Source organism: Rhinichthys klamathensis, unplaced genomic scaffold, assembly GCF_029890125.1.
Source record: "Rhinichthys klamathensis goyatoka isolate OS25496 unplaced genomic scaffold, OSU_Roscu_1.1 h1tg000119l_1, whole genome shotgun sequence".
NCBI lineage: Eukaryota > Metazoa > Chordata > Actinopteri > Cypriniformes > Leuciscidae > Rhinichthys > Rhinichthys klamathensis.
The window spans coordinates 1,783,796-1,795,168 of NW_026606656.1; the positions used below are offsets into that span (position 1 = coordinate 1,783,796).

The 11,373-nt window shown below is 37.1% G+C and overlaps 2 protein-coding genes across 3 annotated transcripts; one reads left to right on the plus strand and one right to left on the minus strand.

Annotated features, from left to right (window-relative positions):
• Positions 1–1,162: 1,162 nt before the first annotated feature.
• On the plus strand, positions 1,163–3,075 carry zgc:113090 (uncharacterized protein LOC553741 homolog). Its single transcript, XM_056255219.1, has 3 exons — positions 1,163–1,271; positions 1,695–1,892; positions 1,976–3,075. Exons 2-3 carry the CDS (start codon positions 1,706–1,708, stop codon positions 2,842–2,844), a joined length of 1,056 nt encoding a protein of 351 aa, XP_056111194.1. The 5' UTR covers positions 1,163–1,271; positions 1,695–1,705; the 3' UTR covers positions 2,845–3,075.
• Positions 3,076–4,887: 1,812 nt separating this feature from the next.
• Positions 4,888–9,430, minus strand: rusf1 (RUS family member 1). 2 transcript variants are annotated; one of them, XM_056255215.1, is made up of 15 exons: positions 9,340–9,430; positions 8,915–9,070; positions 8,747–8,824; positions 7,323–7,437; positions 7,204–7,249; positions 7,096–7,128; positions 6,885–6,990; positions 6,679–6,780; positions 6,447–6,517; positions 6,180–6,364; positions 6,017–6,074; positions 5,843–5,907; positions 5,563–5,703; positions 5,412–5,477; positions 4,888–5,289 (listed from the first exon to the last, which is right to left on the minus strand). In XM_056255215.1, exons 1-15 carry the CDS (start codon positions 9,340–9,342, stop codon positions 5,204–5,206), a joined length of 1,311 nt encoding a protein of 436 aa, XP_056111190.1. In that variant the 5' UTR covers positions 9,343–9,430; the 3' UTR covers positions 4,888–5,203. The 2 variants fall into 2 exon arrangements, with proteins under 2 accessions (XP_056111190.1, XP_056111191.1); XM_056255216.1 differs by having other exon boundaries at positions 9,335–9,353.
• Between the last annotated feature and the right edge of the window lie 1,943 nt (positions 9,431–11,373).

Consider the following 11,373-nt stretch of genomic DNA (forward strand, 5'->3'; position numbering starts at 1 on the left):
CATACTTCTTGACAGGCTGGAAAACTGGGTAGGGCTTTCTGGGATAGTCCTAAAATGGTTCAGGTCATACTTAGAAGGGAGAGGTTATTATGTGAGTATAGGAGACCATAAGTCTGAGTGGACATCCATGACATGCCTCAAGGCTCAATTCTTGCGCCACTCCTGTTCAACCTGTATATGCTCCCACTGAACCAAATAATGAGAAAGAACCAAAGAATCTGCTTACCACAGCTATGCAGACGACACACAGCTCTACTTAGCCTGATCGCCTAACGACTACAGCCCCATTGACTCCCTGTGCCAATGCATTGATGAAGTAAACAGTTGGATGTGCCAAAACTTTCTTCAGTTAAACAAAGACAAAACTGAAGTCATTGTGTTTGGAAACAAAGATGAAGTTCTCAAGGTGAACGCATACCTTGATGCTAGGGGTCTAACAACTAAAAATCAAGTCAGGAATCTCGGTGTGATTCAGTAGTCACATTCAAATCCAGACTCAAAACACATCTGTTTAGCTGTGCATTTAATGAATGAGCACTGTGCCACTGTTCGTCCGACTGTTTGCACTGTATTTTATTTCCTTTTTATTCTAAACTGTTCTTATTTCTTTTGATTGTTTTAATTACTTCTATGTAAAGCACTTTGAATTACCATTGTGTATGAAATGTGCTATAGGAATAAATTTGCCTTGCCAAACCAAACATTTTTAGTTACCATTGAGTGCCATTGTCTGGACCAAAAACTGCAAAAATACTGCAAAAAATAAATAAATATATATATATATATATATATATATATAGGCTATGTATATATACATACATTTTTATGTTCTACAGAATACAGGTATGAAACGACATGAGAGTGAGTAAATGATGACAGTTCCCACATTTTTGGTCTCTTCATTTTGGTCCCTTCATTTGCCAGAGAAACGTGTTCAAACAGTTCATTGGTTGTAGCCATAGAAACGGGTAAGTTAAGTTAACGCGATATCAAATATTTGGCAACACACACAGGAAACAGTCAGTGAGTGCACGCTCGTAATAAAGGAAGTAGTAGCACGCCACCAACCAGCGTTTTCAAAACACGGACACTAGAAACGTCATTGTTATCACAGTCAGTCTCGACGTTATGTAGAAAAAAACTACATAGTATGAAGATATAAATATCATGAAAGACCTCTTGTTTTCGGACGTTAGTTCACGGTTTAACGTTAGCTCGCTGACAGTCTGAAGCTTCAGTTATAGTCTGTCATTGCTCTTGTGAACAGAAAGGTAGGTGATATTTTGTTATTTTAATTTTTATGTATTAATTATATACAGTACCAAATTTGTATGTAGCATAGTTGCCATTCTATTATATTCATTGTTATGGTTTAGAGGCAGACCTGTAAACAAACTTAATTCATTAAAGGGATAGTTCACCCAAAAATGAAAATTCTGTCATAATTTCCTCACCCTCAAGTCGTTCCAATCATGTATTCTGCTGAACATAAAATATATATTTGAATAATGTTGGTCACCAAACGGTTTTGGACAATCGTGGACAAAAAAAACTGAGACACTTGTCAGCATATCTTCTTTTATATTCCACAAAAGAAATTCATACATGTTTGGAATGACAAGAGGGTGGGTAAGCGATGACAAATTTTCGTTTTTGGGAGAACTATCCCTTTAGCTTGTTTTCTCTATGAGTAGGTCCTAACAAAATGTCACAGATGGATCTCCTCGTCACAAATGTAGCTGAGCTCCTCACTGCTGCTGTACAGGAGGTGTTGCAGCTCATGGGTCAGGCTATGTTAGAGTATCAGAGGGAGTCTGCCAGAACACGCCTGGAGAATCAGAACCTCCAGCAGAAGTTAAAAGAACTCAAGGAGAGGACGGCTGGGGCTTCAGGTGAGGTTATAGTATAGTTGCTGAATTAACTTGTCTATTTACAGTCATATAAAAATTCTCAGTCAATCTCTTTTATATTTTAGATAAAGTCCTGAAAGTCTCTTTTCCCAGAGATGAGCCTCATTTAGGGGAAGATCATGTGCAGGAAGATCTCGTTCATCGAGGAGATTCAGTAGTGAGTGAGGAGATTCTGAGTGAAAATCCTGTTCATTTAAAGCTAGTTTTAGATGATATTACTATAGACAACCAACATAATTTTCTACAAGGGACCTGTGACTATTCTCTGACGAATCAAAGACCCCTCTCCAGGGTTAAGAGTAGCCCTCCGAGAAGAATCCCCAACCCTTCATCTGGCAGCAGAGAGACTCCAGCAACCAGCAACACTGAGACCCCATTGGGTTTAAACAAAATCAAGGTGGAATCTAAATCAGAGCTTCCGGAATGTTCCGTCACGGAGGAGACAGACAATGCGACAACACAAGCGCCTGTTGTTCCCATGCAGGATGCTCCTCTAGCAAATGAACACGACCAGCAGCCTGTCTCCACCTTTTCTGACAGCATTGTCCACTATAACCAACCTTGTAAATTACTAAATTCTACTTCTAAACACATTCTTAGGTCACGGGTAGAGAATACGGTCCACACAGGGGATGTTCACAGTGCCCCCTGCATGAGTGAGAGCAGGGAGATTCTGCACAGCTGCCACGTGTGCGGTAAGACGTTCGCGACGCCCTCCAGCCTCGGAGCTCACTTTGTATGCCATTCAAATGAGAGACCTTTTGTTTGCAAGTGCTGTCAGTTCAGGTTCAGTCGTTTAGCCGATCTGAAAAAGCATGAGCGCATTCATACAGGAGAAAGGCCATTTAACTGTTCTCTCTGTGGACGGCGATTCAACCGAACAGAGAATCTCAAAAGACACTTGAGGAAGGTTCATTTTGGAGCAGCGCTGTGAGCTTTAAATTCACAGCATGTATATTTGCTGGCTGCAGTATGATAAGGGCCTTTATACAGTTGTGGTCGGAATGATTTCCACCCCTGGTAAATATAATCAAAGATTGCTGTAAGAATAAATCTGCATTGTTTATCCTTTTGATATTTTGGGAAAAGGATATGCAAAAATTAAACAAAAATCCAACCTTTCATTGAAGAAAAATGGCTGAAAGTGGGGGGTAAATCACATTATGAAATAAATGCTTTTCTTCGAAACATGTTGGCCATAATTATTGGCACATTTTTATTAAATACTTTTTGCTACCTCCTTTTGAAAAGATAACAGCTCTGAGTTTTCTTCTATAATGCCTGATGAGTTTGGAGAACAACTGACAAGAGATCAGAGACCATTCCTCCATACAGAATCTCTTCAGATTCACAAGTTCATGTTGGTGCCTCTCCTCTTCACTTCACTCATTTTCTATAGGGTTCAGGTCAGGGAACTGGGACGGTCATGGCAGAAGCTTCATTTGATGTTTGTTTTGGATAGTTGTCCTGATGGAAGATCCAACCACAACCCATTATAAGCATTCTATCTGTTGGTATTTGCTAGAATCCATGATACCATGTATCTGAACAAGATGTCCAGGACCTCCAGCAAAAAAATAGGCTCACAAAACATTAAAGATCCAGCAGTATATTTAACCATGGGCATGGGGTACTTTTTATCCCTGTTAGCACCAAACACATCTATTGTGTTTGCTGCCAAAAAGCTCTTTTCTTTAGACCATTGAAGTTCCAGTCGTATCTGAGATCTGAATATTCTGGAGTTTGTTTTTGGATGAGCGAGGAGGATTTTTCTTGAAACCCTCCATAGATGGAGAATCTCTGCAATTCTCCATCTATGATCCTTGAAGAGTCTTTGGCCACTCAAACTTTCCTCCTCACCGTACATTAAGGCAATATAGACACACGTCCTCTTCCTGGCAGATTCGCAACATCTTTAGTTGATTGGAACTTCTTAATTATTGCCCTGATGGTCAAAATGGGGATATTCAATTCTTTAGCTATTTTCTTACAGCCACTTTTTATTGCGAATCTCAACAATCTTTTGATGCACATCAGAACTATATTCTTTGGTTTTACTCTTTGTGACGGATGATTGAGGGAATTTGGCCTTTGTGTTTCCTCATATTTAAACTCCTGTGAAACAAGAAGTCATGACTGGACAATTTTATGTTCCTAGTCACCCTGGTGTACTAAAAAAGTAAATATTAATGGGAATATTCTTCAGAAATATTTTACTCATAAAAAATTCTAGGGGTACCAATAATTGTGGCCAACGTGTTTTGGAGAAAAAACATTTATTACATAATGTGCTTTAAATTATTTTACTTCAGTAAAAGGTTAGATTTTTTCAAATATTTTGAATTAAAGATCAAAAGGATAAACAATGCAGATTTATTTTTACAGCCATCTTTGATCATATTTACCAGGGGTGCCAATAATTCTGACCACGACTGTATAACTTTGAATGCTGACTTTGGATCACAACATTCGTTAATTTCTCAAAATGACAATTACACCAATATGATTGATTTCTCCCACGTTAATATGATGCATTGCCAACTGGTTGCATCAGACTGAATTGAAATAAAAACCAAATCATTATCAGTGGCTAAAATATGATACATTTAAAATATGATACATTTATAATGATAAAAACAACAAAGGACAATAGATATGTGGTAAAACTCAAAACGTTTAAAGTGCGGAACACTGGATTCTTGTTCTTGATTTTTTTATGTTGTTTGAAAGAAGTGTCAAAATTTTGAATTACAATTCAAAATAACTGTTTTCTATTTGAATATTTTTAAAAATGTGATTTATTTCTGTAATAGCAAAGCTGAATTTTCAGCATCATTACTCCAGTCTTCAGTGTCTCATGATCCTTCCGAAAGGATGATAATATGATGATTTGCTGCTCAAGAAACATTTATTATTGTCTTCAATGTTGAAAACAAAATTTTTGTGGATTCTTTGGTGAACAGACAGAATTTCAAAGAAAAACAAACAAACAGAAGTGTAAACACGTAGGGTTTTTTTCCTTTACAATAACTGTTAGAAATTTCTTACATGTGGTTTTGTTTCCCCCACGGGTTGGTGAGGCCTCGTTGTTGACCATATAGGAATACATAATTGCTGCTGCAACCCTGTTGTTCTCATTGTTTTTATTTTTACAGTATAATATCGAAGACACTGATATAATCTTTCTTTTCTGCAGCTGAGCTCTGGCAAATAATTAAACACTGAGAGATGTTTCAAAGTGAATTTCAGTGGAAATAAAAAAACATCACCCATTTCTTTTATAACAATTTGCTTCAGCTTCTCTTTTTCCTCCATTCCACACGCCACTCGTTCCAGTCCAATAGTGTCCGGTCTGTCTGCCACTTCGCTTGATCCAGTTCTGACAGAGAGAAGCAGAACAGACGATTACGAATTTCATAAGAAATTTCCCATAACATTTTGTCTCTGAATGCAAATAAAACGTTTCTTTTTTTTTTTTTTTAAACATGCATTACTCTTTACCTTTTAGAAATGTGTCGAAAATTTGATCAATCATCTTATGACTCTGCGATACTAACTCCCATGGGTCTGGAAAATAAAACCCAGTGTCAGAAAAGAGGCTACCATCAGCAAGCGCTATTCAGAAACAGATCACGATTGAACAAGTGCTCACCCTTAGTGTTCGCGAGCTGTTTGAGTGCACCACCCAGAGAGGAATCATTGTGCAGCACATTACGGAGACACAAGGCCTGACATGCTGCCATTATTTCATCATGCACAGACGCATCACTTCCCAGACAAACACAGACAGTAGCTGGCAAGAAAAACACAAACCATAAATCTGTCATCGTTTTGCCTGAGGAACAGTTAAGCATAAATTGACTAATATAATTTTAGACCATGTTATTATGTCTACCTCTACTTGTATAGCAGAATTGGGGAGTTTTTTGTACCATTTTTGATTCCAATGAGATACGGTTTGCTGTTGTTCTTCAACGCCAGCTGCAGTTCTCCTGGCCTTTAAGTCATAAAGACATAATTTACAGTGTTTTCACAACAATAAAATATATATTCTTTCTAATTCAGTGAATGATTATAAAACTGGGTTTAAGAGCATATGAACGCACTCTTGAACAATGTCTCCAAGCCTCACACCCATCTTGATGGGAACTGTCCTTCCAAGTGCTGCAAAAAGAGAGAGCATTTTGTTGATTAGATGCGTAATGATTGACCCAAATCATTTTAATCCTTAAATGAACAAGAAAAGGTGATTAGGTTTTAAGGCCATACACAAGAACACAGGCTCCCTCTGATTGGCCTCCAGTGGACTGAGCACTTGACCATTCAGCAGGTACCGATGGAGGACTATGGACAAGCGAGCCTCGTTAAGGGTTTCCATAACAACCGAACGAACAGCTTTGTAATTGGCAAACAGGTGGAGAACAGTGAACAGGAAGAACAGGATGAATGTCAACCTGCATGAATGAGCACAAATCAGTACAGTATCTGTCACACACTTCATTTACAGCGTGGCTTACATATCGGGGTGTTACTCACAATGGGTTATCTGTTACAAGTGGGATGAGCACCAGGCTGACTAGCAGTCCTGCCAGGTTCACCAGGGTTTCCTTATTGGGAAAGAAAGGCAGAGAAATGATACACTGATACATGACACCACTGACACACATAATGACATCAATTTCACACACTAAGAGGGAAATTTGCTGGGAAAATCAAGAAAGAAATGAGCAAATAATTATTTAGCAAATGAGAGAAATTGAGTAATAACCTGGCTCCCATCTTTAGCAGAGATATCAGCCATGTTGTTTCTCCGAGCTTGATGGACAGTTAATGCAGCTCTTGTTGCTCCACCAGCAACTCCTACAATGGACTGGAATGACAGGAATAGAAGAATAACCATAGATATTCATTATCAAATGATGATTTAGGCACAGTCATGTTAACATTTAGAGCAAGATGTTGTTAATATTTTACCTTAAATATTCCAGCAATGCAGATGATTAGAATAAAAAAAGGAGGGAAATGAGGGGCTGCAATCTCCATGAACATTGCCACGTCATTAAGAATGTCAGCGAAGAGCCTGAAAAGACAAACGTTGAAAACGTTTAAGAAAAGTATTACAATAAAATGGTTATTCAAACTAAAACTTAGTAAAACTAAAACTAAAGTCCTTAGTATATTGTACCTCCATTTTTTGGCTTCAGAATCTAACTTGTTCCTGAAACACAGGGTAACAATTAAATACTATAAAACAAAACATATTCACAATCTGAAATGTCTGGCGAAATATTACCCTTTGAGCCAGGCAAAAAGTATTCTTCCCAGCATCCCTGTTCCATCTGAACAATGAGAGAGAAAATGGTCAGAAAAGTAAGCATTCGAGAAATAAACATCAGTACTTCATGCACATACCCCTAAGCAGCCATGTTATTGTAGCTGCTGCAACCGTTGCTTCTTGATTTCCAACCCCAACACCCCTCAGTGAAGCCTGAGTAGCGAGTGTACCAGACAGAGAGCTGGAAAATGCCTTGGAAAACAAAAGACAGTGCTATGATGCTAGTGTGTGTGAATATATTTTATATAAACATTCATGTCAAGTGGCATCATCAGAATAGCATGCTGTGAGACAGCTACATCAAGGTAAATGTTGCTATCCTTTAAATAAAATAAAAGCAATATTTTAAAGAAAAAACACGGATATGTATTTGCGTCCAAATGTGCAATAAATACAATTTCTGAGGGATTTTTTATGTACATGCCAAATGTTAAAGTCCCCCTGTAGTCAATAATTTTATCCCTTGAAACTCATCTTTGATCACCAAAATTACACATTTAAACGTTTTTTTTTTCCTGTGAAAGTTTTTTAGTCATGCCTTCAAGTAGCTTGAATGTAACTCTACAACCTTGCTTCATTAAGTATACCCAGATCTATGAATATGCAAATTGGCCCCACCTCCACTCACTTATAGCGGCTCAGAATACCTGATCCACTTGGTTAACTAGTAAACGCTGCACAATGGCAAGTGGAAATACTGGTTTCATTCAGCCATATATGTTTGAACCAGAAACTGATTCAGAAGAAGTGTGAAGAGAAGAGTGAATTATACAGGCTCGTCTGTATACTTCAATGTATCAGAATGGTAATGCGTTTTATGTATCGCTCTCTACAACGTCGACACATAATGGTAATTAATATGATCAGCCTTTTGCTTGACTATGTTATCAAACAGCTAATAATGTGTTGCTAATTTTACACAAACCATGTTCCCGTTCACCATTTCAGAGTCAGACAGCTGCCTTCTAAACATCAGCATCCTTACAAATACTTTGATCAACTCAGAACATCAGTGGAGAAAGGAATATAGTTCATCATAACATCGTAATAAAGATCATATAGGTATTTCATCTGCTATTATTGCTCAATGTACCCGATTTTTCATATCAACAGAACAATATGCCAGGATAACCTGGCATCTCTTGAGACTTCACGGATCCGCAGCAGTTAATGATATGCAAAACCCTCCCCCCTCGTGAGTCGTGAGGGGATTGGTTACAAGGTAGTTTGTGACGTAAGAAACACATACGATTTCAAACAGCGTTTTTTTTTTCACTGCAATTTTAAAGAGAAAATTCTCAGCAATGGTGTTGACTGAAGACTTCACACATGGTTTGTCTTAAAGCATATTAAAAACACCACATAGACAAATTAACAACATTAAATACTTGGTTTTCACCACAGGGACTCAAGGATTTGATACTGAACAATGATTGTATGATTAGATGTTTGGCTAATGGGGAAAAAAGACATACGAGTGTCAGATCCATATGACATGTACCTGCACAGTGTCCCAGAGCTGATACTGTAAGTAATCCTCACTGACACTCTTAGGATATCCCTGTGGCAGGAAAACGCTCTGGGAGAGGAGAGATCAGTTAGTGACGTCTCACAGAGTTTTTTTATAGGCTCTGAAAGACTTTCATGCTTTTCTGAACGAGTCACGCACTTTAAACACGCCAGAGATTGAATTTCCCGCAAGTCTGCCGTCCATTGCTTCCTTCTGTCTCTTCATCCTCCTATCCTTCAACAGGTATTTCCAAGACTCCTGTGAGCCATAACGCTCTGTCGCAATCACTCCTTCACAGTCCTCCATCTCTGGCATCTGCACATCAGTTAGCACGAGTTTATTTAGAAACAATCGAGCAACTAAGAGAAATAAAAAACAAGGCTTTTACTTTGAATTTTCACACTCAGCTGTAACCAGTCTCACACATTGCAGCTCATGCACATCATTTAACAAGTTATATGGTTGAATACAATGGTGCTTTCTATATGTTGGCACGCAGAGCAGATTAAAATGCTATTTAAAATACAATAACAAGAATTGCTCCTTGCGATTCAGTTGTGATTTCTTAGAATCGCCCACCTCACCATGTCTCACTCTTCCGTGTTTAGATTGTATCGCCACGTCACGAGCATGTCGCGGCTTCTGATTGGCTCGTTGAATCTTACGTTGGCGCAAAAAAAGACCATACAAAAAGAGAGAAGATTCTTTCCTCATGACTGGCACTGCCTGTAAATGCTGTAGTAGTTTTTGTTCACTTAATTTCCCTATTTGTATGGTTATGTCATACACAATATATTTTATTTTGTTAGTAAATTAATGTATTGTTCTGTATAAATTTGTGCAGCTGTAGATTGGATTTTTCTTTTCTTTTTCATTTTCTTTTAATTAACTTAAGGGAAACAAGAGGGGGGGAATAAGGAGTGTTTATTTTTAAGCTGTCTGACCTCAGTGTCTGTCTCTTTGTTAGTGTGTCAGCTCAACCCAGAACAGCCAACCTTCACACGCACAGCAGAACAGAGCCTGTTCGTGTGTGTTTGATAGAGACCATTACAGAACAACAGGTCAGGCCAGCATTGACAGACTTGCACTGAAAAATATTGAAGCATCAGAGAATCTGTTTTGGATATTTCATATTAAGTGGCAGTTTTACTATTTATTACTGCAACTTTTATTACAGTTCAAAACAATCTTTTAAAACAGTGGTTCTCAACCAGGGGGCATCAGTAAACCTCTAAGTGGACCCCAGATGGCTTTAAAATAAGTCAAAACAAGTATTAAAATATGCGAAAAGAACTAACAATTATTTTATTGTTTTAATTCCCTCAACCAGGATTCCACTGTCTTGAAAACCCGGGATATGTGACTTGACATGTAAATTAATAAAATCTTACAATTCCATTGGGCATTTTTGAATATACACTAAAAGTTTTAAATCTGTAAGATTTTTTTATGTTTTTAAAATAAGTCTCTTATGCTCACCAAGGCTGCATTCATTTGATCCAAAATACAACAAAAACAATAATATTGTGAAATATTATTACAATTGAACTGTTTTCTATTTGAATATATTTTAAAATGTAGTTTATTCCTGTGGTCAAAGCTGAATTTTCAGCATCATTATTCCAGTCTTCACTGTCACATGATCCTTCAGAAATAATTTTAATATGCTGATTTGATGCTCAAGAAACACATTCTTATTAACAAAGTTGAAAAACAGTTATGTACAATTTTTGTTCAGGATTCTTTGATGAATAGAAAGTTTAAAAGAACATACACTCATTTATCTGAAATAGAAATCTTTTGTAACATTATTAATGTCTTTACAGTCACTTTTGATCAATTTAATGCATCCTTGCTGAATAAAAGTAGTCTATTAATTCTTCATTTCTTTAAAAAAAAATCTTACCAACCCTAAACTTTTATACCGTAGTGTGTAATGTTACAACAGCTTTCTATTTCAGATAAATGTTTTTTTTTTTTTTTTACTTTCTATTAATCACAGAATCCTGTTTTCAACATTGATAATAATAATAAAAATGTTTACTGAGCAGCAAATCATGATATTAGAATGATTTCTGAAGGATCATGTGACACTGAATACTGGAGTAATGATACTGGATAATCAGCTTTGCCACCACAGGAATAAATGACATTTTAAAATATATTCAAATAGAAGACAGTTATTCTAAATTGTAAACATATTTCACAATATTACAGTTTTTGCTGTATTTTGCATCCAATAGCAGCCTTGGTGAGCATAAGAGACTTCTTTTAAAAACATAAAAAAAATATAAAACTTTTGAACGGTAGTGTACATGTTTCTAGATATGCCAAGCTCTAAAATGTTTTATCAGGTAAAAATATTTGTACACAAATCTTTAAGGAAAGCACAAACAGCTGGAAAAGTCATAGGATCATTGTCAAGTCAAGTCATCTTCATTTATATAGCGCTTTTAACAAAGGATTGTTCCAAAGCGGCTTTACAGTGATAATAGGAAATTAAAGTAACAGAGATTGTTTTGGCTGTACAGCAGCTCCAGAATAAAGTTAACCTCCAGCTAAAGTCAGCTATGATCGATTCACCTCCGTTGCAACGATCATCAGTTATTAACTTAGGG

Bases quoted from the DNA above. Each gene is read 5' to 3' on its own strand.
- zgc:113090 (XM_056255219.1), top strand. From the start codon at position 1,706: ATGTCACAGATGGATCTCCTCGTCACAAATGTAGCTGAGCTCCTCACT. The intron at 1,893-1,975 runs GTGAGGTTATAG...TTTATATTTTAG, and splicing joins GAGGACGGCTGGGGCTTCAG to ATAAAGTCCTGAAAGTCTCT.
- rusf1 (XM_056255215.1), bottom strand. The intron at 5,908-6,016 runs GTGCGTTCATAT...TATGACTTAAAG, and splicing joins CTTGGAGACATTGTTCAAGA to GCCAGGAGAACTGCAGCTGG. The intron at 5,290-5,411 runs GTAAAGAGTAAT...TCTCTCTGTCAG, and splicing joins TTTCGACACATTTCTAAAAG to AACTGGATCAAGCGAAGTGG.